This window comes from Sus scrofa, chromosome 5 (assembly GCF_000003025.6).
Source record: "Sus scrofa isolate TJ Tabasco breed Duroc chromosome 5, Sscrofa11.1, whole genome shotgun sequence".
NCBI lineage: Eukaryota > Metazoa > Chordata > Mammalia > Artiodactyla > Suidae > Sus > Sus scrofa.
This window is the reverse complement of record NC_010447.5, coordinates 13,374,195-13,402,183: the sequence shown is the minus strand read 5'-3', so window position 1 is coordinate 13,402,183 and position 27,989 is coordinate 13,374,195. Positions and strand designations below refer to the sequence as shown.

The window sequence follows — 27,989 nt, the reverse complement described above, 5'->3', positions numbered from 1 at the left end:
TTACCTTCTTATCAAGTTGTGGTTCTTCATAGAGTCTGGATACAGTCATTTATCAGATATGTATTTTTGCAAATATTTTCTCCCAGTTTGTTGCTTGTCCTTCCATTTTCTGAACAGTCTCATCTACAGAACATAAGTTTTTATAAAGTAAAAAAAAATTTTTTATGGATTTTGCTTTGGGAGTTTATCCAAGACATTTTTTTCCTAGCCAGAGATGACAAAGATTTTCTATGTTTCTTCTAAAAATTTTTTTATAACTTTACATTTATATTTATGGTCTATTTTAGCTATTTTGCACACAGTACAAGATAGGGGTTGACAGAAGTTTTTTTCCTTGCAAAATGATGTCCAGCATCATTTGTTTCTTTTCACTATCTTTTGATAAGGTTCTATTTAACAGAGAATTTATGTAAAAATCTATAAAAAAGAAAGTAACTCTCTAGATATGGTATGGCAGTCCTATGGCTGGAGATGGGAGGGTAGTTCCCTACGTTTTTCACTCATGAGAAATGGCTAACTAGTATGTTCCACTATTCCATAAACATGCATGGTATAGGACAGTTCAGAAAGAAATTTCATTGCTCTCTACCCAAAGATCACCAGGAACACACCTGTGGTTGAACAAGTTAAGCTAATTACTCATTGCAGCAAGGGAGCACACACACTATGGGGAACCATACGGCATCTCAGTAAGAGGGTGTTAGAAAGAACTTATGTTAAGATTTGGGTTGTTTGGTGACTTAAAGGACTTTGATCTGAATTGGATGCTGTCAGGCAGCAAGGTTAGTTCTACAGTCGGGTAAATTAATAAATCTTATGTAGAAAGAAGGAAGACTAGAATGAGGATAAATCTACAAATGGTTAAGAAGCAATGGCTGCTCACATTGGTTTGATATTTTCAGTTTGTGTATTCCACTTGGTGACTTACATAAAGTTTGTTTTTGTCTATGTTGAGACATGATTATGTAATAACCTTATTTTTGTTCTGATCCATCATGAAGTAACCCTTTCTGAAGGTGATATTCTCTGAAACAGTTTATATTCAACAGAAGGCACCAAAGCCAAGCTGTGGCAGGCTAGCTCCTAGCAATACCAAGACCTAGCTGACAGCAACAGACCAGTCACTTGATGTCCAGGACTGCTTTTCTCTGTCTCAGAATATAGTGGTTAAGAATTTAGGCCCTACAGTTAGAAAAAAAATGTGCTTGATTCCAAGATGTGCTTTTCACTAGCGGTAGGCCCTTGGGTAAATTATCTAACTTCTCTATGCCTCGGCTTCTTCACATGAATATGGGGGTAACAATAGTTCTTGCCTTCACATGTTAAAACTAACGTCAAGTAAATCTTAAGTTATCATTATTACATCACAAAAAATATTAAGGATTGGGGCAGCAAAAGGAAAACCAAGAATAGTCCAGGTAATTGTGCCAGGAAAGTCAGAGTAGTAAGAAAGTGAGAACAGAAAAGCAAAATATTTTACATTCAGTGGAAATCTGAATATAAGTAGCCAGCTCATTTCAAAATTCCAGGATAATACATGATATCTGTAAAAACATGTTGAAAATAGGAAAATGTGTGGAACCTTATACCAAGTGATCTGTCATTTAAATGAGTTTACACAGAAAACACTGAGAGGTTGACAAAAATTATGATTATTATGCATATGCTAGGAGGAAGATTCTTGTGAAAGTTAAATTTGGATTCCTTTTAACTTCGATGTACTATGAGCCTGTAAACAATTTATTTCTTGTTTTCATGTTTCTGGTTTTCACCCTGCTTCCTACTGGCCCTTACTTTTGAACTACCCTACCTTGTCAAACATATAATATCACATCCAATTTCTTTAGTTTTTCAATAATGAAAAAGGCTCTGTGTGTAATTAACTACAGGAAAAGTCAGCCATTTAAGAAATTGGAAAATTGATATAAGTGGTATTAAGAAACTGTTTGAGTGGTCTAGCATGGAAGTTCCTGTCATGGCTCAGGGGTAACAAATCCGACTACTATCCATGAGGATGCAGGTTCAATCCCTGGCTTTGCTCAGTGGGTTAAGGATCTGGCATTGCCTTCAGCTGTGGTGTAGGCTGCAGATATGGTTTGAATCTGGAGTTGCTGTGGCTGTGTAGGCTGGCTGCTATATCTGCGATTCTACCCCAGCCTGGAAATTTCCACAGGCCACAGGTATGGCCCGAAAAAAAAAAAAAAAAAAAAAAAAAAAAAGTGGTCTAGCCATTAAGGATCTTGTAATTTTTCACTGCTGTGGCTCTGGTTCCGCCCCTGGCCCAGAAACTTCCACATGCTGAGGGCATGGCCAAAAAAACAAAGATAATTATCATTTATCGGAGTTCTCACTGTGCGACAGTGGGTTAATAATCTGGCATTGTCTCTGTGGCAGTGCGGGTTTGATCCCTGGCTCTGAGCAGTGGTTAAGGATCTGGTGCTGCTGAAGCTGTGGTGTAGATACTAGTTGAGGCTAGGATTTGATCCCTGGCCCAGGAACTTCCATATGCTGCTGGTGCTGCTGAAAAAGGGCAGAAAAAAAGAATTTGTTTTATTAAAAGGAAGTTACTGCTGAAAGGCATGAAGGTCTCATTATTTTGACATGATACAATCTTTCAGAAATACGTTTCATTTTTATAATCTAAGATGGGATTTCACAGAATGGGACTCAAGAACTCAGCACATTCAGCCTATAAAACAAACATGGCCTGACTTCCTTGAGGCTCTTTCTGCTATAAAAGCGTATCCCATATCAAGATAGCATCCTTCTGTAGAAGCCAATCCATCAAGACACTTAGTTTCATTTTAGATCTAGGGGTGGGTGAACATTGAGTGGTGCTATTCACTTTTACAGGTAAGAAAACTGAAACAGTAAGAAATGAATGCTGTCAGACTTATAAGAAATATATAACTACCTATACTTGAAGTTTCAGAAGATTCAGGTGAACTCAAAACCTCGCCCAAAGAACTGCTTTACATCCTGGTTGGTTTGAGATGGTTTCAACCCATTGTGGATTACAACTTCAATAAAAGCAAAAATGTAAAATCTCCCAGGAGTGGCTACAGTTTTACTAGTCATTTATATATTAAGGATTAAACTCTCCTGCAGAGAGAAAGAAGTGGAAGGGGAACAAGAAACTGTGTAATCGTGCACCTCATAATTTTGCCTAGCATTCACATTGGAAAGATCACATTTTAAGTGGTTGCTGTGATAACAGGAAAATAGAGTTGTTATGTACCTCTTTCACATGTTGAGTAGACACAACAATCCATAGATCCTGCTAACAATTCAGATCATATTTTAAAGTGACAAGATTTTTGCATCTCTCCTTTAACTTCTGGAAAACTAAAATATCTTGATAGTCTCAGAACAATGGTCTAAGAAGATATGAGTTGCTGCTTTGATAAATCAATGACTAGGCAGAAACCATAAACCATATTTAGGCCATTCCATTCAAGACCTGGCTCAATGTAAGCTTCTTCCAGGATGCTTTCCTTGGTTAGCACGTCCTTTTCTGAGCCTTGCCAACAGTTATTACTCAGTTGCACCAAACTGATTATTTTGCATTTGAAAAAAAAATTGTGTGACCTTATTAGTTATCAAACATACTAAGACAAGCGTGTTTTGTCTTGCTAATCAATCTGTGAAGGAAGACCTGACACTTACATACACATATAGGAATTCAGTTTATAAAGCCCTTTCACATCCATCATTTCTTTTGATTCTCTAGAAAAACCTATCTATGATGGACTTACTGTAATCTTCATTTTAAAGGTGTGGAAAATGAATAGATACCCCTTCTCTAGTTTAGCAGCCTTTTCACCACTTATCTCGTTCAGTCCTCGCAACCACCAAGCCGTGAGGTGAGATGCCTCACCTCACAATGGGTTCAGGGCCTGACAATATCCTCTTACCGCTGCACTCTTCTCACCACCTTCCAGAACCGCAAGCAGAGCCTCAGCCTAGATGGGGAGACCTGAAGATGCACCACGCTAGGCGGCAGGTGGCGAGGGAGGGGCGCGAAGCCAGGATTCCTAATTCCAGGTTTCCAACTCCCTCCTCTTAGCTACTAAGCACCCACTCTCTTCAGCCAACTGAAGAGAGTGGGCCCCTGGCGAGCCCTCAGCACTGCGAGAGCGGTGGGTGACGACGACTGATCACAGGAGTTCTTCCTTTTAAGAACCTCAGGTCTAGGGCAGAAGAGACTTAATAATAATAATAATAATAATAATAGAGCAAGTCCTCTCTGGTCACCCCTGTCACCTGGGCAGTAAAGGCACGTCGAGAGCCCCAAACTGAAAGGCGCAGAGAAGTCCCGGCTGGCGACCGTCCCATGTTCCTTCGGGCCAACGTTCTGAATCCCTAGCGACCGTTACTAGCAACTAAAGCCAGAGTCCGAGAAGCAGGCGGCTCCAGCGCTTGCGGGCCGCAGCGCCTCAGCCTACGCATGCCCGGGGCTCTGAGCCCCTCGCCCGATCTGATTGGACCGAGGAGGAAAGGGGGCGGGAGGCCCCAGGCGGAGGCGCGCTCGCAGGCCGGCCCTGGGTTCTCGCGGTGGCACCTAGCGGGCGAAGGGGCGGGAGCTTGGCCTGGGAGCAAGGGGGGGGGGGGGTGTCGCGCGTGCGCACCTCGGGAGGCGACTGTCTGGGGGCTGCTGGGAGGGCTGGGCAGTTCGAGAAACGGGTGGGCGTGTGCCGGGTGGGCGCGGGAGGGGCTTCGTGTGCGCTTGCGCGTCGAATCGCGAGCCGCGGGAGGAGGCGGGAACTGAGGAGGCGGTGGAGGGGGCGGGTCGCGTCCGGCGCCACGTCCGCAGCCAGAGGCCGCCGTCGCCAACCGAGTGTTCTGGTTCCACAGCCAGAGGAGGCGTCTCCGGAGCTCGCAGTTGACCCAGGCTGTGCCAGCCGCTCAGGCCGCCTCAGCCCTCCTCGGTGCTGCCCGGTCTTTTCGCCCGGCCCCGGCGTCGGCCCCCGACCCGGCGGTAAGTCAGGCTGGAAGGGTAGAGGGCGCCGTCTCGGCTTCTTTTCCTCCTCTCTGTTGCCTTTTTCCGTTAGCTCTTCAGCACCTCACCGCCTCATTCTCTGGGCCTGGCTGCTGGGAGTTGGGCCTTTTGGGGGGACTGAGCGGGGAAGGGGGAGGGGCGAGATGATGTTGGGGGCGGGTGGAGGTTCGTTGGCACGGTTGCCCCCTCTTACGGGTCTTTTCCTCCTCGGTGGTTTGAGATTGCGACCCTTCTTGGAAGCATCTGCCTGACTTCTTAGCTCCTGGGGTGTCGGGTTGGGGGAATGGGGGTGGGAGGGCGTCAGCAGCCTGGGAGATGAGAGGAATGTGGCACAGGGCCTGGGTGCTGGGCTTCCCCTCCCTGCTAACTCCTAACCTGTTGATAAATCATTCTCTTGGGTTCAGGTCCCCAGTGGGCATTCACCGTGTTCTTCACAGGTAGCCCTACCCGCCCCCTCCGTGCATAACCTAAACTTGAAAATGTAGCAATGGAGAGAGACGCTGATGGCACCGGGGGCTGCTGGAGCACCCATCAGTGCCGTCATTGCCTTCTGAGTCTAAATAAAATTCGTGTCTGCTATATACACACGCATTCTCAAGTCTGGTCCCCAGGTTCCTACTTCCAATCAGATCCTCTTTCCTAAACAGATCTCCTCTTGTATGTTAGAATAGGAATTCTGGAACCCTGTGGGAGTGCGGGTGTGCTGGGTGTCCAACGTGGAGCGGAGGGAGGAGGTGCTGAGCTCAGCCCTAGCCAGGGCTCCTCCAGGGTCATTTTCTGCTTCTCCTGCCACGTCACTCCCTCTGGTAAAGAAGAAGGAAAAAAAAAGTACTTGCTAGTGCCCAAAGGGATCCGTGGGGGTTGAGAAGGGGCCACTGGGAAAGGTTTCGAAACACCTAGAGAAAGAGGAGAGTTTGATTTATTATGTCCTTGTGAGCACTTGTGCTGATTCTAAATGAAAATACTTAATTTACTGTGTGCGATTATTTGCTATTGTTTAACCTATGTAAAACTTGCACTGGCGTGGGTGCTCTAAAGGGCTTCCCAAGAGTATTGATATCATTCCATCAACAGGTATATATGTGTGTGTACGTGTCCACGTCTGCTTTTTTTAAAGAAAGAGGGAAGTAACCTTGAATAAACCCTTATGCATCCTGTTTTGATTTTTTTCCACTTTCATTTCTTTAGTTTTTGTTATAACGTGTACTGGAAAACAGGTTCAATAAAAATATGCCCATATGTAGAGAACATCGTTAGAAAAGTTACCGTGTGAGGTCCATTTTTTAAAAGTCCAGGAATGTCTTTGCCTTTGTTTCAGTCATTGAGTATTTGCTGTTTTTCCTCTTTCTGAAGGTATCTTACTGCATTATATATAAACACCCTCAGAGTAGGCCTTTACATACTTGTTCAGGCTGAAACCTCAGTGCCTAACACAGTGTAAACCTCAGTGCCTAACACAGTGTCTGACCTGTAGTAGGGACACAGATAGCTGTTGAACTAATGAGGAATAATTTAGTGAAAATGACTGGTGTACTGGTTTGATAGCTTACTGTAATTCTGCTTGATGTTCCATTTAAGGGCTACACTTAAAAATTGCCATTTGATAGTGTCAGTCGTTACTTGTCAGGAGATGGTCATTTATAGGTTTTACTGGCAGATTACTTTATTTCCCTGCTAGATTCAGTGCATTTCTTGTAGTTTACGTGTTGTTGATTTAATGGGCAGGGGCCATTTTTAAAAGCAGCCTGTTGGTTAAGTAGAGAAGCCTAAAAATAGTAAGTTGGTGTTTTAATATACACTGTTGATGTGTGTGAGTTAAAGCTCTGTATAAATATATTTTTGAAACTCCTCGTAGTTATTTAGCAAAGAAACTAAAACATGGGAATGAGGATGTGGCGGAGTCCCTATATATAGAATGTGTAGAAGAATTTAGCTAATTCATTTACAGTCTTTTTCTTATAAGGAAATTGGCACTTACTGTTTAATAAGAAATTTTTGAAGTGGCTTTGAAGAAAAACTGTTGTGCACTGTATTTTGTGGTTAGGCTTCACAGACAGTGTGTTAGTGCTCTTTAACTTCCCTTGGTACACAGAGGGTTGTTGAGCCATAGGCACACTTGAGTACTGTTTTCAGATTTTGTTTTTACGATCAGTGAAAACTTTATATAAAAAATGTTACAGATATCCACAAACAACATTGATTCTTTGTTTTCTTTTCTTGCCTTTTTTTTTTTTTTTTTAAGAAGGGGGTCCACAGAGGCATTTGTTTACTTATTTCTATTATTAGAGGAAATTATCCTTTGGGGAATAGTGTTGTTTTAAATCCTTGCTCAATGTATTTGCCAGATGCTATATCTATGATACTATTGTACAGGACAAGACTTATTTCTCCTTAGCCTGAAATGCTTAAAGGAACTGCTGATATATTGCAGTCTATAGAAAAGAAGTCTTTCACACTTCACAATGTCTTAAAAAAACATTTATGACTAGTTTTAGTTGGTACTTTAGTTTGTTCGTATGTCAGGACCAAATGGTAAAACTGATTTATGTCCATAGAATAAGTTAAATTATTTATCCTGATCTAATGGCTGTTTTTTGTCTTTATTGCCTTCCTTAGAAAAGTATTTTTTTAGTAGAAATTTGTGTGCATTATGAGTTCCTATACTTTTTTTTTTTTTTTGGCTTATGAATGAAACTAAATTGATAAAGTGCAGGAAAAGTATATCCCTCCTGGATTGTAAACTCTGGCTTAGAGTAGTCCTGTGTGTGTGTGTGTGTGTGTGTGTGATCACACTGTAGCCTTTTGTGCCTAGCAGGGTGCCTGGCACATAGCTGGAATCCAAATATATGTTGAACAAATGGCTCAATGAGTCTAGGGCAGATGGTTTGTGTAGAATTTAATACTGTTTTATAAGGCTAACATTTTTTAATAGTCCTTTTAAAACTCTTACTGTCAATTATTTGTCTTCACATGTATACTTTAAATTTTACCTCTTCAGTTTTGGAGATTAGAGGTGTATTTGTCGTCACAGTTCCCAGTAGAGAAAAAAATGTGATGATAATGAACAGGGTGGAAACATAAAAAATATTTCTAATGATAAAGTGATAATATCCATAAAGAGGTAATATCACTAAAAGTTTGGCACATATATGCATGTAGAGGTTGGGAATGGTTTATGTGAGTAAAAAGTATAGATGGCATTGCAGATAGTTAAGGATTTTAGCAAAAATACCTTTATCAAGTGACTTGGCATCTTTATTAGGGATTCAGAAAAATATATTCCATATACTTAGAGCTTTTACACAATTTTTATTACCCTAGGAGTTCTGTAGGAATTTTAATACTACATACTTGCTGTTAATATGCATGATGTATAAGAAACTTAAACGTTAAAATATATACATACACACACCAGAGAAAAAATAATAATAATCTCTGTGGCCTCATAAGGTTTTCAAAGCCAAGTTCTGGTTTAGGTAGTCAGGCTTCTGGCTGGCTCAGCTCCAGATTTTCTGTTTTATCGTTTATTGATAGGTCTGTATGTAACTATTGGTAAATGTACCTGTGTTTTTGTATAATAGTATTGAGATTCCTACATTTCAGACTCTTCTACCAAAAATATTCCTAATTTAAGAGCAGAGTACACTCATAGGGGAGGTGGTAGTGTGGTTGGGCAGGGAAGGAAGAGCTGGTAAATCTGAGACTAAAAAAGCTGCAGGCAAGAATGAAATTTTTTAAAAGTCTAGTATCTTAAAAAATTCCCAAGCACTTTTCATTTAACTTTTTGATTAGTGTATATTTAAAAGCAGGAGTTCCCTTGTTACATAGCAGATTAAGGACCTGGTGGTGTCACTATGGTGGCTCTGATCACTACTGTGGTGCAGGTTTGATCCCTGGCCCAGAAACTTCCACATGCCATGGGTGTGGCCAAAAAACAAGAATAAAACTATTTTAAATTACTGTGTAGTAGAAGTCATGCATCATGTCTCTCCTGTGGTTCTTGAAGCCCCTGGCATACCTCTGCCTATTCTTAAAGAGGTACATTTGAAGAGCACAAATCTAGCTTTAATTTTTTTTAAACCAAAAATTTAGACCATAATTAGTATGCATCTTGTGATGCTTAAAGTTAATGTGAATACAAATGATATTTTTCATCCCACTTATTCCACAAATACAGTGTGTCAGTTTACAGCCAAAACATGTCCTAAAAAAAATGGGGAATATTAATGAAATTTTCAAATTGCAAGCCAGGGAAAATTGCAATAAAAGTGGAGGACTTGGGAGGTGTGAACAGGGTAGGGGAAGGTGGAGAAACATAACCGTGAATAAAATTCTGTTGTCATTTTCTTCAGATCAGCATTTAGTGATTCAAGAACATTATTTTTTAGGTGATCAACTTGATTTGATGATTAAAAACCTACAATAACTCTAGACAGATGAACTGCATCATTTTTAAAAATATCCCTTATGAATATCACTGATTTCTAAGATTTAAAAATATCTATTTTTCTTTAATTTCAAAAACAGTACGTTTTATGATATAAAATTAAAATATGGATATTAAATGTATATATTTATTTATAGATATATATCCATTTCTCTCTCATACATGTATTTCCACCCCCTAGTGGCAGTCTTTGTTATCACTTTCATATATTTACTTTCCATCTTTTTATGTGTAGTTAAAAAAAAATGTGTTGGAGTTCCCGTCGTGGCTCAGTGGTAATGAACCCGACTAGTATCCATGAGGATGTGGGTTTTTTCTCATATATATATGTACACTTTTTTTCTTTTTAGGGCCAAACTGGGGCATATGGAAGTTCCTAGGATAGGGGTCGAATCGGAGCTGCAGCTGCCAGCCTACACCACAGCCACAGCAACGCCAGATCCAAGCTGCGTTTGTGACCTACACCACAGCTCATGGCAACGCCAGATCCGTAACCCACTGAGCAAGGCCAGGGATTGAACCTGCAAGCTCATGGTTCCTAATTGGATTCATTTCCACTGTGCCATGATGGGAACTCCTAATCTTCATAAATTAATGTCTGCATCATGTGTATCTTTAGGAAGCTTATAAAATCATCATCTTGCCTTCCTGAGGGTGTACTCATTTGATTATTTTTGCAGGCTTCTCTTTTACTCACCTTTTAAATAGGACAGTCCAAAAAATCTTATCAGCCTACTCTCTTACTGCTCTTTTCTTTGATCATATCACCCACACCCTGCAGCTTCAGCTGTCGCTTCAAACCATTCTCAGGACCTTAACTCTAACTCATACATCATCCTGAGTTTCAGGCCCTTTAAATCCAGTTGCCTGCAAAGCATCTCTGTGGATGCCCTGAAGGCATCTCAGATAGCTGTTTAAAAACAAGTCCTTTAACAAGTCCTAAACCTATAGTCAACAATAATAATGTACATTTATTTGTCAGAGGGGAGACCTTATGTTAAGTGTTCTTACCACAATAAAATAAACATTCTTTAAAATGTCCATCTTCTCTCAGAACTTGTTTCTCCTGTCCTGTCCCCTCATCATTTCTATTTAGTTGTGCACTCTAAAGTTTTACATTCTATATTCTCATTTTATCTCACATTAATATTCAAGTTATATTCTACTTCATATAAAAAGTTGAAGGAGTTCCCATGTGACTTATTGGGTTAAGGATCTGGCATTGTCATTGCAGTGGCTCATATTGCTGATGTGGCGTGGGTTTGATCCCTGGCCTAGGAACTTCCATATGCTGCAGGCATGGCCAAAAGAAAAAAATAAAGAAAAGGAAAAAATTCAAGTATTTGAGTGTCCGCATAAGGTATTGAATAAGACTCTGAGAATGGATCAATGACAAAACTAAGCTTTGTTCCAACAGAGCATACTTCTAGTTGGGAGAGACACAAAGTAAACACACATACACAGTATGTATCTGTCAAGTGACAATAAGAACAATGAAAATAGAGCAGTGCTAGATGAGTGATAGGGAAAGGAGTGGAAGAGTGCCAAGCTTTCAGCAGATGAGCACATGTTGTCAGGCTGGAGTGAGCAAGAGGCAGAATTGTGGGAGACGATATCAGAGTATTAATAAGATACTGGGCTCTCAAAGGCAAAGGGAAGGACTCTGAATTTTATTCTGAGCAAAAGAGGAAACACTTGGAGGATTATAAGCAGAGTATGATATGGCTAGACTGAAGGGAGAACAAAGGTGGAAGGTTGGAGGCCAGTCAGGAGATTTTGTAGGAGTCCAAGTAAGAGATTATGATGGCTTAGTCAAAAGTGGCAGCAGTAGAGATGATGAGTAGTAGTTGTATTCTGGATTTATTTAGGTAACAGAGTTTACCAATGATTTGATTGGAATGTAAAAATAGAGGCCCAAATATTTCCTCAGGAAATGGCAGCATTCAGACTGTTATTCCATCTCATTGGACATCTAAGGTAGCCACTTATTGTATTTAGTCTCTCTGTCCTTCCCTCTGATCTTGATTCAGTTAGCTTCTTAAAATGCAGATCTGACAGTGTTAGCTGATGGCTCCTCATTGCCTACTGACAGGAGAATAAATTTAGATGAATTTGCATATGTCTTTTATGCTATCATAGTATAAAGCAGCTCTCATCTGTTAAAATGATGGTCTTTTTAAAAAAATTACAAGACGTGGAAAAAATTAAGTTTCTTTAAAAAGGGATTTCTGTTTTAGGAGAAGTTAAGACTTGGTAAGGATTTGTGGGATAGATACAGAAAGGTATGCAGTTATCATCATGCCCATTTTAAAACTCCAGCTAAATATGTAAGAGGTGTATGTGTATGTAATCTCCCATGTGTCTGTATTGTGACATCTCTTGAGTAGTTGATCAGCTAGGTGATCTCTTGGAATACAGACACTGGAACACAGTGATGAATAAGCTAGACAAAGTATCTTTCCTTTTGGAATTATCAGTCCAGTGGAGAAGAAAAGTGGCTCCAAAATGGTCATTCCTTGGGAAGAGACACACACTCCTGGCAGTTTTGCCAGAAGTTTCTGCATGTTTTGTTTTGAGTTGTAAAATAGGATTCTTATAAGAGTTAGGGCTAGAACTTTTTTTTTTTTTTTTTTTTTTTTGCTTTTTTAGAGCCAAACCTGCAGCATATGGAAGCTTCCAGGCTAGGGGTTGAATTGGAGCTGCAGCTGCCAGCCCTACACCACAGCCACAGCAATGCAGGATCTGAGCCGCATCTGTGACCTATACCACAGCTCACAGCGACATGGGATACTTAACCCACTGAGCAAGGTCAGGGATCGAACCTGCATCCTCATGGATACTAGTTGGGTTCATAACCTGCTGAGCCATAATGGGAACTCCCAGGGCCTGAACAGCAAGGATCTCATGAAGATTTTTTTATCCTCAGCTATATAGTTCATAGTCAAGTTGGGATTCAAACTCAGCCTCTCTGATCCCAGAACTTTAAACACTATGCTGTGTAGTTTCTCATGATCTTACCATAATGATAAATAAAATAAATATAAATATGAATGAAAATAAATTGAACTTTCTGATTTAAGGGAGTTTTAAAATTAAGGCATATCAGTTAGGAACTCCTCCCTGTAATGAATCAGCTGATATTCTTTCAGGTTTTTTGGTTTGTTTTTGTCAGAGATTACATATCTTTACTGTTACTTTTTAAATCTTAAGCGAATATGGGATGCTATGCTAAATTCACAAACCAGATCAGCATAAGATTAGGTGCTTTTGATCAATGGTCTGAATCACGGTTTTCACTAGAGCAACTAAAAAAATATTTAAGCACAGAACATGTGCCACTGGACACTGTAGGGTATAGTGAAGTCCTATCTTATAGGTTTTAAAGGCATTTCAACTTGAATTACACAAAGTTAAATTACCTTTGAAAAATCCCACTTCTCACTACTGCCTGTACCACCCTCATTTGCCACCAGTGTTTTTTGCTTGGATTATTGAAATATAGATGGAAATATGAATGGATTTTTATCTGATCATCTGGTGCTTAAAAGCAGTAGGACACATAAAGGAAAGGGGAACTTCCCTGACCCTCTGACCACTTAAAATTAGTTCTGATAAACTGCAATACTTAAGAACCTTGAAAACATGATGTTGTCTTGTAATAGGTCTTTCTATCTCTGTTTTTGCTTTCTGATTGCTTGTTCTCCCCACGGAGCCGTAATGGTCCTTTAAAAGTCTAAATCAGCATACATCACCCCTCTAGTCAGTGCCTTCCACTGGCTTCCCATCTCAGAGTTAAAAGGTAACTGGCACCATGGGCTGTAAAGGCTATGCCATCGAGACCTTGTTCTTTGACCTCTTCTCCTACTGCCCTTTGCTGCGCCCCTGGCACATTTTTCTGGCTGTTCCTTCTTGCTCGTTGTAAGCTCCTACCTTAAGATCTTTGTTGTTACTGTCTTTTCTGCCCTGAGGACTGCTGACCCAAATATCTTGTATCTCACCACACTGAGGCCTTCACAGGCTCCTGTTTAAAATATCACATCCTCGCCCCCCCTTCCATCCTTTTTCCTACTTACCATTTAATACTGTCTGACATACAGTATATTCTTTGTATATTATTGTCTTCCCACTAGACAACATGGGATGTTCATGATAGCAGAGATTTTTGGGTCTGTATTGATTAGTTATATCCCGTGCACCCAAAACATGACCCCAAATAGATACTCAATTAATAATTTGTTAATTAATCAATATATAGAAGATATAGAAGTATATTGTTAGTTTTCACAGTGTTCTTTTTTCCCCAGCTTTGTTGAGATATAATTGACGTAAAACATTGTGTAAGTTTATAGTGTATAATGTGATGGTTTTGATACACATTTATATTGCAAAATGTTTATGAGAGTAAGGTTAACACATCCTTCAGCTCATAAAATTACCTTTGTTGTTATGGTGAGGACATTTTAAGATCTACTCTTAGCAACTTTCAAGTATACAATACAGTATTATTAACTGTAGTCACCATCCTGTACATCAGATCTTCAGGATTTATTCCTCTTTTATCTGAAAGTCTGTACCCTTTGACCAATGTTTGCTTCTCCCACCCCATGCCCACAGCCCCATGCAACCACCTTTCTGAGTTGGGCTTTTCTAGATTCCACAAAGAGGTGAGATTATATAGTATTTGGCTTTCTCTGTCTGAATTATTTCACTTAGAATAAGGTCCTCAAGATTCATTTGTATTGTTGCAGAAGCAAGACTTTACAATATTCTTTTAAATCTCTTTTGTATATGTACAGATAGAATAAGTTAGGCTCCATGGTTTTATGACTAGGATATACTTAGTTGACTGCTGGGATCACAAGCCTAGTTTCTGGCCAAGCAAGAAAGCTTTTAGACCAATCTTGACTTGTTTTAATCTTAGTCAAGTGAATATAAAAGCAAATATTTTAAGATAGCAAAGGAAGTTTGGAAAAGTTACTTTTTTTTCATTCCAACATAGTTTATTTCCTAGCCTACTTTATTACTTGTACTTAGATGTAATCATAATATATATGTATTTTTTTTCATGGTAGATTTTGAATTCTTTTGCTAGTTCTATTTATAAGGGCTCTAAAAATAACAATAAGAAAGTAATCACAATCCTTCTCTTAGTAATTTAGATTTGTCCTGTCATCTTTCTAGGAAAGAATGCCATGTTTTTTAGAACATTTTTAGATAGAATATGTATTTTAGTTTGTAGCATAGGTTTTTCTCTTAAGTCTGTTGTGAAATAAATTACAGTTAACTGGTATTCTGTAGGAGGAAGCACTTAAAATTTTTGTCTGCTAACTCCCACTTTCCAACTAACTTTTTTTTTTTTTGTCTTTTTAGGGTCGCACTAGCAGCATATGGAAGGTCCCAGGCTAGGGGTCCAATCAGAGCTACAGCTGCCTGTCTACACCACAGGTCATAGCAACGCCAGATCCTTAATCCACTATGCATGGCTGGGGATTGAGACTATGTCTTCATGGATACTAGTCGGGTTCATTACTACTGAGCCACAACAGGAACTCCCTCCACTGGTGTAATTAAAAGTATTTTTTTTTTCTTTTTGGTATTTTTGTCTTTTCAGGGCTGTATCTATGGCATATGGAGGTTCCCAGGCTAGGGATCGAATCAGAGCTGCAGCTGCCAGCCTACACCAGATCCACAGCAACATGGGATCTGAGCCACATCCTTGACCTATACCACACAAGGCAACTTTGTGTCCTTAACCCTTTGAGCAGGGCCAGGGATGGAACCCGAGTCTTCATGGAGACTAGTCAAGTTCATTAACCACTGAGCCATGACGGGAACTCCCTGAATAAAGTTGGGTCTTAATTGAGTATATGATAAGAGGTAGTCTTACATATTGAAGTTGTAATGAAATATTTGTGGTTTTTTTTTTTTAGGAAATCATGAATCAGGCAGATAAAAATCAACAAGAAATCCCATCATACCTTAGTGATGAACCACCAGAAGGTAAATATGCGTCTGTAACACTAAGAATGGAAAAAATATCCTAGTGAATTAAGTTCTGATTTTTTTTTTTTTTTTGGTCTTTTTTTTTTGCCATTTCTTGGGCCGCTCCACAGCATATGGAGGTTCCCAGGCTAGGGGTCTAATCGGAGCTGTAGCTGCCAGCCTATGCCAGAGCCACAGCAACGCAGGATCCGAGCCGAGTCTGCAACCTACACCACAGCTCACGGCAACGCCGGATCCTTAACCCACTGAGCAAGGCCAGGGATCGAACCCGCAACCTTATGGTTCCTAGTCGGATTTGTTAACCACTGCGCCACAACGGGAACTCCCTGATTATTTTTTTTATTAAAGTTATACACTGGCTTGTCAGTGAATGTGTTTCAAAAATAATTACAGGTAAATATTTTTAGCCTTTAATAAAAAAAGTTATTGGTGAATGGGGATACAATATAACTATTTTATTGTAGAAGATGCTTTTGTTACTCTTTTATCCTTTTAAGACCATTTCACAAGTAAGAGTATCCTTTCATTTGTAAAGAGTCAGGTGGGGTGCAGAGGAAGGATAGACTAGATTAAATTTTTTTTTTTTTTTTTTTTTTTTTGTATTTTTGTCTTTCTAGGGCCGCACCTGAAGCATATGGAGGTTCCCAGCCTAGGGGTCTAATTGAAGCTGTAGCTGCCGGCCTATGCCACAGCCACAGCACCGTGGATCCAAGCCGCATCTGTGATCTACACCAGAGGTCATGGCAATGCCAGATCCTCAACCCACTGAGTGAGGCCAGGGATTGAACCCACATCCTCATGGATGCTAGTCGGGTTCATTAACCGCTGAGCCAAAACAGGAACTCCCAGACTGGGTTTAGTTTTGATATCATGCATACAAAAACTCAACTCAGGAGGCACCTAAGATGTGTTGTTGAACTCCTATTATTCATTACATTATAACAGGCAGCCCTTTCTCCCTTTGTTAATACCTGGTCTTTTTTTTTGTCTTTTCTAGGGCTGCATTCGTGGCACATGGAGGTTCCCAGGCTAGGTGTCTAATCAGAGCTATAGCCACCAGCCCATGCCAGAGCCACAGCAATGCTGGATCCGAGCCACATCTGCAACCTACACCACAGCTCACAGCAACAGTGGATCCTTAACACACTGAGTGAGGCCAGGAATCGAACCCCGCAACCTCATGGTTCCTAGTTGGATTCGTTAACCACTGAGCCATGACGGGAACTCCAATACACGGTTTTAGGGTCTGATTAACTCATCTTTTAGTTTGGAAATTGTGACATCAAGAATAATTTTATTCTTACCTTTACTTCAGAAATCAGTGCATACCTGAATGTCCTGAGTGTATACAGAAAGTAATTAGCCGGGTTTTGTTTTTGCTTTTTGTTTTTTAGGACTAGAACTAGAGTTTTGAAAAGATGAGTTGGGGCGTGATAAGGAAGTTAATATAACACTTGTGAGAAAGTAGTCAGGAAAGGGATAAAGGCCATCCAGGAGTATGACTGTCAAGGAGAACAGCCTCAGGAATGTCTTGATGTGGCAGCCTGCTAAACAAAAGTAGTCTGCAAAGTGCTTAATTTAAAAGGTGGTAATTAAGAGTACACTATGGGAGTTCCCTTGTGGTTTGGCAGGTTAAGGATCTGGCATTGTCACTGCAGTACCTCAGGTCACTGCTCTTACATGAGTTCAGTTCCTGGCCTGGGAACTTCCACATGCCATAGATGTGGCCAAAAAAATTAAAAAATAAATAAAGAGGTAGTTAAAAAAAGTACACTGTAATTAAAGTGATCAAAAGCATTAATTATTTATCTAATTTGACTAAGAAGAATTATCTTCATTAAATGCATGTACACCAAATATGGCCTAGCAGGATAATACCAATGAGGTATTTATCATTTTTATCCTCATATCAGGATTGTCCCTGTTTTCCCCTAATGTTACTAATCTTGATTACAAAAGAATCACCACTTATGTAATCCTTTCCATCATAATTTTAAAATTAGCATATTCAAATGATTATGCCTTAAGTCTTTTATTTTGGCTATTTAAAAATTTATATTAACTGTGCCTACTCAGTTAATAGTTTCAATTAAAAAGCTGGTTTTATAAATTTAGCCATTGCTGTATCTTTATCAATGAGCTATTTTGACTAGTCGGTGAGATTTTCCTTCTTGTGTTAAGATGTGAAATCTTGAAAAGAAAATCTTACTCAAGGTATACTTGTACCTTGTGTGTTTTAAAAAACTCAATTTTCAGAATTTTTTTCTCTTTCAAATACTGTTGGTTTCCCAATGTTATCTTCTCTGATAATCACATTCTGCAAGGACTTAGTAACTTTGGTGGTTTTAGTTGGGCCCTCATACCCAAGAATTTACCTTTTTTTTTTGTGACGTTATATACCTTTTTAAGTGAGTATAGCCTTAGTTGTTTAGTTACCAAATATTTTTCATGATGTTTAAAAAAATAAAAACACCATTGCTTACATGTTATTTGCTGTCTATGGCATTAGATTATGAAGGAGAAAAGAGCCGTATGTGTTTGAGGCTGGCAGAAGTAAATTTTTTTGAAATCTTCTGCTAATCATTTTATGCTGTAGTTAGGGATGACATACCAATTTAAGTGACTCTATTAAACAAACCAAAGAGAACAAACTTATGACAAATCTGAATTTTTCATATTGTTACATTTTCTGGGAGTATTTGAAGAGTTTTTTTTTTTTTAATACACTAGATACTATCTTTTATAAAAATCACTGAGGTAATGAAAGTATTAACCATAGTTCTAGTTTCTTCACATTGTAGAAAAGATTTTATGTAGGTAACACAATTTTAAGTGGTGACAATTTTCCTATTTTTACATATAAACATTAGTTCTTTAAACAGGTTATTAAGGAGCACATAGAGTAAAAATCTAAATATATTTAAGTTAGTAGTTCTCAAATCGTTTGGTGTCAGCATTCTTTCTACTTTCAAAAACTGAAGTCTCTAGAGAGCTTGTGTCTTTGTTGATTATTTGCCATATTAACAATAAAAACAGAAATTAAGTATTTTAGTCATTAAATAAATTCAAATTTCATTACATATTAGCATGATTAACATATTTTTTGAAAAGCAACTATTTTCCAAAACAAAACAATGTGAACAAAGTAACAATGATTTAAAATTTTTGCAAATTTCTTTAATGTTTGTATTAATAGAAAAGAACTAGAATCTCACAGACTGCTGTGTTTGGTCTGTTGCATTTACTACACATCATTTAGCTTCAGGAAAATTAAGTTGTGACTGGTGACAAAATGAAAGTGAAAAGACAAGTGACACATTAGATTAGAATTATTATGAAAGCTGTTTCTATCTCTGAAATGGTCTTGGGGGTACTCAGGGGTTCCAGGTCATATCTTGAGAACCACTGCTTTTGATGAAGAAGGTAGTTTCAGTAATGATTGGTTGAATTCTGTCAAGGAAATAAAGGCTAAATGTATTTATCCTTTTATTTTTTAAAAATTTTTTGGCTGTGCCTGTGGCATATAGAAATTCCTGGGCCAGGGATTGAGCCGCTGCGGGACAATGCCAAATCTTTAACCCACTGAGCCACCAGGGAACTCCTATCTTTTAATTTTTTATGCTCCTTTTAGGATATATTTTTTATTAACAGCAACAAAACTGTAAATCAAAGAAACATTTTAAGCAATAAGATCCTGCTGTATAGCACTGGGAACTATGTTTAGTCACATGTGATGGAGCCTGACAGAGGATAATGTGAGAAAAAGCATGTATACATGTATGTTTGACTGGGTCACTGCTGTACAGCAGAAAGTTGACAATACTGTTAACCAACTATAATGGAGAAAATAAAAATCATTTAAAAAAACCAAACTTTTAAAATAGCCTTGTTTTATGGAATTTGTCTGGTCTCTAAAGCATTTTTTTCTCATAGATACTAAGACTTAGCATCTATGACTTGGACCAAGATGTTTTAAAAATGTGTACCACTATACCCTTAAGGGAAGAGCTTTTCGTGCCTTGATCAGATTTGCATTTATGTGGTTGACCTTACCAAAACAATCTGATTGTCAGGAAGTCTTAGGTTACTTAATGATTTGTACTTTTCTTTTAACTTAATATACTGACTGTCTTATGATATTTTCTCTTGTTAGGTTCAATGAAAGATCACCCACAGCAGCAACCAGGCATGCTGTCTCGTGTGACTGGGGGTATCTTCAGTGTTACAAAGGGAGCTGTTGGTGCCACCATTGGTGGTGTGGCTTGGATTGGTGGAAAGAGTCTGGAGGTGACCAAAACAGCTGTTACAACTGTGCCTTCCATGGGAATAGGGCTCGTGAAAGGGGGTGTGTCTGCTGTGGCTGGAGGTGTTACAGCTGTTGGGTCTGCTGTTGTAAACAAAGTGCCCTTAACAGGAAAGAAGAAAGACAAATCTGACTAAAATATGGAGATATACTTGCTCTCCACAGCATTATGATGCCAGTGGCATTGAATTGCTAAATTATGGACTACAACCAAGTCACCTGTTTTGGACGTTTATCTTCTAACTGCTGTGTTGAAAGTATTGATGACTGACTGGCTTTTGTCGAAAAAGAAGAGACCAATACTAGCACAGTGTATGAAGGTTTCTCACACTCAAATTCCAGCTTTTTATCTGGTAAAATGTTACAGTTATTCAGTTGTAACTGAAAATATGGTATATTTGAATATTTACGACATGTCTTTCAGTTTAACTAAAAATGTGAAAGTTGAATTTAGTGAATGATCTTTACAGTTCCATATGTATAATGTGCCAGGTAACTCATTTGCCCCTTAAGAAGGGAACCTTGAACTACATAAACTGTACCTTTGATGTGCCTAATAGTTTCAGATGTCTTAGTTTTTTAAATAACCATAGTTGATTAGACCAAGAGGCATTCTTTTCTTATTTAAGATGGTAAAAGTAGCAGGAATTAGAACAGTTTAAAAGAGAGATTCATGGTTTTATGAGTATTAACCATCTTTTGTTAGATATGCATTATATTAATTTAATCATTGATGCCTTACAAAAGAAAACATCATTTCTAATACCCTAAATATGTGCAGTTGTCAGGATTCTTTCAAAAGTTGTTTGTGAAATTATTTTTCCCTCAAGAATCTCAGGAGTAGTGGGTTAAAGGAATCTCTTGCTCTTAGCAGATAAGATAGTGCTTGTTAAGTGTCAGTAGTTGTAACCAAATTGTATGCTTCAGCTTTGGTTCATGCTCCATCAGTAATAAACCTCACAGTGCCTAAGGAACATTTCTTTGCTGGTCAGAAGCTATGTTGGAACAGTTTCATGGTGAGGAGGAAACATAATTTTAAGTTCTTAAAAATTACCTGTAGCATCCAAGATATAAAAAGAATTTGTCATACCTGTTTTTGTCTCAAGGATGGCTCAAATTATTAGCAGTACTTCCTTTTAAAAAACACAGTAAAAGCAACTACAAACATGTGGGGCTGACTTTTAAACTGAATGGATGGGCTCTATACATTAGTTTTGAATGTAAAATTTATCTAAGTGCTTTCGATGGTGACAGGCTTTTAAAATATTTTATCTAACAAACAGTCCTTTAAAGCAACTGTAGACATTGTACCATTTCCTAAATCACCTTCAGGCGGGGACTTGAATATTTTGGTTGTGGATGATAAGTGTGTCGTGTCTTAACATCTCATCATGTCTCATTCATTCTCAAAGAATGTGGCTTAGCTGGAATTCATCTTTTTTTGTTTCATGTTAAGTTTCATAAAAATTACAAAAGTGGCATATATATAGATTGGCATTTCTCCAAGCCTGAAAAAAATCCTAATTTTTTAATACTTAAGTCTGGAAATTTGCCTCCATTATGCATACTTTTTTTTTTTTTTTTAAATGATCAAGAGGAGGAAAGGAGGTGATGCTCTGGAGTAAGTAAGTTAACAGCATTCCTGAGAACTTAAAACAGATCACTCCAGCACTCAAAGCTTAAATGTTTATTTGCAAACCATGAAGAGTTTTACCTTAATAATGTGGATCAAATGGATAAGAACAAAGCTTAACTTATAAAAGCTTTCATAGGTACCAGCAGGGGTTTAAGTAGGTCTACAAAGGTTTTTGAACATTTTAAGCATTTCTACCATATACAAAACTGAAACGTCATGAGGGAGCTAAATTAATTAGAAAGTAAATGGTCATTTATTTCATCCAGCACAATTTAAGGTATATTTGTTGGTATATCTGGTCAAATGTCGTAATTAACAAAGGGGATTTTAAACTCCAAAATTAATGAAGAACACTGACTAATGAGCTAAATAATGGTATTGGAGAATTTGTTTCCTGCTATTTGAAAGAAATTATTGCTTCATTGCTAGTTTGTATTTCTAAATTATCTTACATAGTCATAGGCTCTGCTGTGCTTTGTAACTGAGTTTCTAAATATAGATGTTAGTTTACTGTATGATTGCAATATTTATTTTCAACTATGCTTGTCTTTAAAATTGCTTGAGGAAAAATGGTTGTAATAATTTTTGCTACAGAAAAGCCACCTGGTACAATTTATCTCATAAAGTTTGTTTTAAATTTTAAACTATAACTTTGTTCAGGAGAGGCTTTTGCAATGATAGCAGAGAATTTATGCAAATGGACAGTTAGTTATTGAGGTTCTTGTTGAAATGAACTTGCCATTTGATGATATGTACAGCTGTACCCTTGGGTCCTTTCCAGCTTATTTTCATAGACTAGCAGTTTGATCTGTTAAACAGTACTAGTTCAAGAAACTAAGGTTGTTGTATTCACCTGGAGACATCTTTTATTCATATCCTTCAAGTGGGTGTTTGGCACAAGGAGGATAAACTTACGTGACCCACTTGAATGACTGATAGAATAACGTTGACATTATGAAAACTATACTTAGTGAAATGTCAGATGAAAGTAACTGATGATTGAATAAAATTTTTTTGTATTAAAGGAATGGGAAAGGAATACATGAATTTGTTAATAAAGCACCATGATCTGCATAAGATGAACTGTTGCATAAAGATCTAAGGAAATAAAGAAAATTTTAAAACAGGGTAGTCTTAAAATTTTAGTTACATAGCAGTTCAGAAAGTACTGTAGTCAGTTTTTAAACCTTTTTGATAACTAATGTACAAACATGACAAATCATCTCCGAATATGAATTTTAATGCCAACACAACAATGAAATGCAAATATACTTTTAACAACTCCAATAAAATAAAATTAAGATTTCTAGGTTTTACCCCAGCTTGCTGAATCTCTGCAGGGTGGGCCGCAGAACTGCAATTTAACCACCTGGGTGGGTGATTCTTGGGCATTCTAAAATTTAGGAACTGATAGAGGAATTACAAAGGGGTACCCTTTCCTCTGTCTTCATGAACAGCTGTGGAACCAACTCAGATCTCTTACTAGCCAGAAAGGACTCATAGGGATGGGAACCAATCAGAGGAAGGCAGAAATTGATATTTACTAGGCACCTACTTGCCTGCCTGGCACGGTCCACACATTCTCTGATTCAGTCAGTGTGAGGAAAGTATCTTTATTCCTTGTTAAAAAAATATGGAACATGCTAACTTTCAATGTTAGTTGAATTTCCCATGTCACTTCAGAATTAGTGTAAATCACATCCTCTCCAGCTTATGTCCAGAAACAAAGGGGACCACTCAATGATTAGTCTTTTTTTTAAATGATTTATTACATTAAGACCTCATTTCTTTTTTTTAGTTTTTATTTTTTGCCTTTTAGGGCCAAACTTGTGGCATATGGAAATTCCCTGGCTAGGGTACAGCTGCTGGCCTATGCACATATGCAGCAAGGTAGGATCCAAGTTGTGCCTGTGACCTACACCATAACTGATGGCAACGTCGGATCCTTAACCCCTTGAGTGAGGCCAGGGATTGAATCCAAGTCTTTATGGTTACTAGTCGGGTTCATAGCCCTCTGAGCCACAACGGAACCCCTCAATGATTAGTCTTTAATTTTGCTGTGGGTATTAGTACTGCCTGAATGCTTGATTTACCAGGCTGTGTGACTTGAGCTCACTGGAAATCTAAGCGATTGTATTTATTTTGGCAGCTAATTACATTTTGTCACAGAAATGAATTTATACACAAATTGTTTAAAAGAAATAATGTAATTTTGTTCTTAGAGCATTTTTCAGAGGAAATGAAATTTGACAGTGTTTTGTGTAAGGACATCTCCCCCTGCTATGTTGTTATTTTTGAATGTCTAAAATTTTATTTATAGGAAGATATGAGTAAGAATGCAAGAATAGAAAAAGGCAGAGGTCGAAGGGCTAAAAGATAATAGACTATGATTTAGTCTAAGGGAAAATAAAGTCAGTAATACTATATTTTACCATGGATTTTTTTTTTTTTTAGTTTAAATTTTCCAAGTTAGCATAAGCTACAAATATATTTCTATAACCATAACTGCCTCTTGTTCTCTGTGCCTGGGCACCTAAATTTCACTGCTGTAGTGATGAGGCTCTTTTTAAATTAATGGCCACAAAGCACACATGGCCACTCAACTCTGCCAAACTTTTATATACCTTCTTGTTTGTCCACCTTCCTGCTCCTAAAAATGATTATTTCACACCTCCTTTTCCCAGCCCTCCTGCTATACTCCCCTTCTCCCATTCTGAATTCCCCTGCCTCTTACAATGCCCACTCACCCCATCAACTTACCTGCATCTGTTCCCACACTCTGTGGAGCAGGACTAATATCTCTGCTCTTATCTGAAATCAGCCCTTCACTTCCCTCATCTCTCATCCTCCCTTTTCCTGTTTCCTTTCTCAGCAAAATTTCCTAACTATGTAGTCCCTGCCTCGTCTTCTCTTCTTTTGACCCACTCCAGGTGCATTCTTACATTTCTCATTTCACCAGAATCACTCTTGACAGGGACAACTAATGATTTCACTTTTGCCAAATCCACTGGTCACTTCTCCAAATCTTGGCTGACCTCCCCATGGCATTCAATATTATTAAAAATGTCCTCTTTTCTTGGGACTTATTTTAGTCAACCCTTTCCAGACTTTGTGTCCACCACTACTCCAAATCTATCCTCTTTCTGGGCAATCTCATCTAGAGTCTTTTTTTTTTTTTTTTTTTTGTCTTTTTAGGGCCGCGCTTGCGGCATATGGAAGTTCTCAGGCTAGGGGTCTAATCGGAACTGTAGCCACCGGCCTATGCCAGAGCCACAGCAACTTGGGATCCAAGCTGCCTCTGCGACCTACACCACAGCTTATGGCAACGCCAGATTCTTAACCCACTGAGCGAGGCCAGGGATCGAACCTGCAACCTCATGGTTCCTAGTCAGATTCGTTAACCACTGAGCCGCGATGGGAACTCCAAGAGTCATAGCTTTAATACCATAAATATGCAGATGATCCTCAAGTATCTATCTTCAGTCCTGAACTCTCACAACTCTACACTTCAGTTTTCCTGTTCAAAATTTCTGCTCAGATTCTAGTAGGCATCTCAAAACTGACGTCTAAAATAGAGCTACCAAGGTGACCATATAATGTATTCCAAACGGAGACACTTTCGAGGGTGAAAGAAAGCACTACTGACAATTACATCAGGACAAGTCAAGCATAACCTAAAATCTGACCAAGGGTTTCCCGTCACACATACAATTGAGATCCTGCTCCTTAAATGGACCTGTGATGCTCATCTTGTGTCAGTCTTCTCATCACTTAACTCTGTCCCAACCATAATAGCTACCATGCTTTCTTTTGAACAAACATCTGGGTGACTGTGAGTGACTTACCCTCTCTGTTCCTGAGTGTCCTCATCTGTTAGAACCGTAAACAATGGTTCAGAGTTGTAAAGCACGATGTTGCAGGAATCTAGGTGCTGCATAGAGGTATCTTTTGCTTTCCTAAATAAGAAACTGAACAGAATTAGATAGTGAGGGTTACTTACATTTGCTGGATGAGGGAACAGAGTGAAGACGTGCTTTTTCATAATTTTTTCATTACTTAAAGTCATTATCTGCGCACATACAGTACACAGATGTTTGAGTGTCAAGAGTCAATTGTTTAGTTGTGTATTTGTTACAAAGTTCAAACTCTACAGCTGAAAGTGAGCCAGTCTTTATTTGGGTAGTATTAATCTTGGAACAAAATTTGGAAACTTGAAACCTAGTAAAATCATTACCAACCATCACACACTTTACCATTTACATTTTATAGTCAGATCTAGATTTTCAGAAAGTTTTCTTAAAAGCTGCATTTACTTCAAATGTATACAAACTAGATCATTTCAAATTTAAGGAATTTTACAGAAGTTTTCATAAAAATCCCTAAATTTGTAGTTGATATTCTTTTATGCTAAGTCATAAGTAATCCTTCTGTTCACAAGGTTTTGAACACAAGAGAGATCTTAGTAAATCAGGGCTCTGGCACTTGGCAGTTAGATGGCCTAAGCTTCAGCTTCCTCATCTGTAAAAAGAGAGTAATGAATGCACATAAAAGCATTTCACCAGACAAAGTAATCAATTTCAAACAAACTGACCATAAGGTCTAAGTATTCCTTTTGATGGGCAATACTTGGTTCTCAAAGATACTCATCATTTATTCCAACCCGATGAAATCAGCTTTCTCTATGAAGATGTGTTATAAGTCTGTTTCACTAAACACTAGGCTACAGAATTCAGACTTCAGTTCAGTGAGGTTTTCAGAATTGGTAGTGAGAGAAGAGCAGACGAAATGTACTATATGAATGAAATGTATCCATACTTTGAATGAAGGGAGTGCACTTGTCAGTTTCTCAGAAATTATTCACTAATAAAATATCACACTGATATGCAATTCAATATTCTTTTTTTTTTAAAGCTCAAGGTCAAAACTACAAACTTTAAATACAATTTATATATATATAAATATATATATATTTTTTGGTCTTTTTTGCCATTTCTTGGGCCGCTCTTGCGGCATATGAAAGTTCCCAGGGTCGAATCGGAGCCATACCCGCCAGCCTACTCCAGAGCCACAGCCAATGCGTGATCCCAGCCGCATCTGCAACCTACACCACAGCTCATGGCAATGCCGGATCCCCAACCCACTGAGCAAGGCCAGGGATCAAACCTGCAACCTCATGGTTCCTAGTTGGATTCGTTAACCACTGAGCCACAACGGGAACTCCCCATAATTTATATTTTTAAAAACAGCAACTGAGTCAGAGATTATCTACTTAAGAGGTAATTCAAACACAATTTAGAAGCTAAGTAGGTTCTTAAAATTACTGGTGCCCACAAGCTACTCAGTTTCACTGCACTGACAGAAGCAAGCAACATCAGTCAGTAAGTTACTCTTCAACATCTAAAGGTGCCACAGGGTTAAATAATGGCCGGCCTTTTTTTGCCTGAATTTTACCAAAGTTCTCCTCAAACTCTTTTTTTGTTCCATTTAAATGTGCTAGATGTCCATCCTTTACTCTATAGCCTAAGGAATTCAGTTTTCTTATCCTGTATTGTACTATCTGTGGCGTTAATTCAAGAACCATTGGTGTCTCTCTTATCTGAGTTATGGAAATTCCTTCTTTCAATAATCCCTGAATTCTCTCTTCCAAAACTGCAACAGAGTAATATAAAAGGGCGGGACACTTCAAAACCAATTGCTTTAGGTCATGATCAGTACATTTAAAAGCATTTTCCGTGAAGGACATACTGTTCTGTATACTTCTTGGGCAAAGTTGAAAAAGAAATCCTTTGAGTTTGGACAGAAGCTGGAGAATTTCAAAGTTTGTGAAACCTTGCTCCTGAAGAAATTCTAGTGTTTCCTTTATAGCTGCAGAGGACTTTAACAAAATAAATGGGTTTTGGCTTAATAATTTTAGTAGCCAAACTTTCATATTGGCCTCAGAGCCACCTAAATTTAGGTAACTCTCTTGGAGAATCTTTATCATTTGCTTATTTTTCTCAAGTGGATTATGAAAAATATTAGATGCAGTTGTCAAAAATCTGCTAATGACCACATTTTTGAGTCCCAACTCTTGAAAGAACTGAACATTCAACTTCTGGTTTTCCTGGTCTTTAACAGTAAAGAAAGATTCTGGAAACTGTTCTATTAACTTGACTAACTCTTCCTTGTTTTTGCAGACCAATTGCCAGAGTTCTCTCTGTGTGTTAATAGCAGTTGGACTGCAGATAATTGCTTCTGGGCAGCGTTCCAAGATACTGGCTACAGCAGTCTGATTGGCACCTAGTTGTTGTAAAATATCTGCAATTTCTTCAACATAGGTTTCATCCTCTAGAAGTACCCATCCTTTTAATCTTCGAATTTTCCTGATGTCCACTGACAATTTATAGAGCTTTTCCACTGTCATTTTATTTTCTTTGTTTGACTGATTATCAGTTGTGTAGGTGAAGGATGCTAGGAAAGGTCTGTATTTGGAGCCGATAGCATCTTTTGGAAAGAACAGAGCCTGCAGGGCTGGGATCTCATGAGCAACTTCCACAACATGCCTGCAATCCACTGGCTAATTCCCACGGTCCTGAGGTTCAGAATATACTCATCATACCTG

At 38.5% G+C, this 27,989-nt stretch overlaps 3 protein-coding genes across 9 annotated transcripts in view; 1 reads left to right on the top strand and 2 right to left on the bottom strand.

Annotated features, from left to right (window-relative positions):
- The window catches only part of CRY1 (cryptochrome circadian clock 1), a 154,302-nt gene that overhangs the window by 27,383 nt on the left and 98,930 nt on the right, over nucleotides 1-27,989 (bottom strand). For 4 of the 7 annotated variants that reach the window (XM_021091557.1, XM_021091559.1, XM_021091560.1 and 1 more), the window contains exon 15: nucleotides 21,321-27,986. The gene's annotated coding sequence lies outside the window, so the exon portion shown is untranslated. Of the gene's footprint in view, nucleotides 1-4; nucleotides 5,803-21,320; nucleotides 27,987-27,989 lie in introns of those variants that run through there. The other 3 variants (XM_021091562.1, XM_021091564.1, XM_021091563.1) reach the window with 3 other exon arrangements.
- On the top strand, nucleotides 4,772-22,694 carry TMEM263 (transmembrane protein 263). Its single transcript, XM_021091567.1, has 3 exons — nucleotides 4,772-4,978; nucleotides 15,377-15,446; nucleotides 19,603-22,694. Exons 2-3 carry the CDS (start codon nucleotides 15,383-15,385, stop codon nucleotides 19,887-19,889), a joined length of 351 nt encoding a protein of 116 aa, XP_020947226.1. The 5' UTR covers nucleotides 4,772-4,978; nucleotides 15,377-15,382; the 3' UTR covers nucleotides 19,890-22,694.
- On the bottom strand, nucleotides 25,543-27,941 carry MTERF2 (mitochondrial transcription termination factor 2). Its single transcript, XM_021091566.1, is given in 2 exon segments — nucleotides 25,543-27,856; nucleotides 27,859-27,941. Coding segments are annotated over 2 exon segments (1,155 nt in total). The 5' UTR covers nucleotides 27,929-27,941; the 3' UTR covers nucleotides 25,543-26,771.

What these genes read in the sequence shown, in the direction of transcription:
- TMEM263 (XM_021091567.1), top strand. Translation starts at nt 15,383, where the DNA reads ATGAATCAGGCAGATAAAAATCAACAAGAAATCCCATCATACCTTAGT. An exon ending in TAGTGATGAACCACCAGAAG is followed by an intron (nt 15,447 to 19,602) that starts GTAAATATGCGT and finishes TTCTCTTGTTAG; the next exon opens with GTTCAATGAAAGATCACCCA.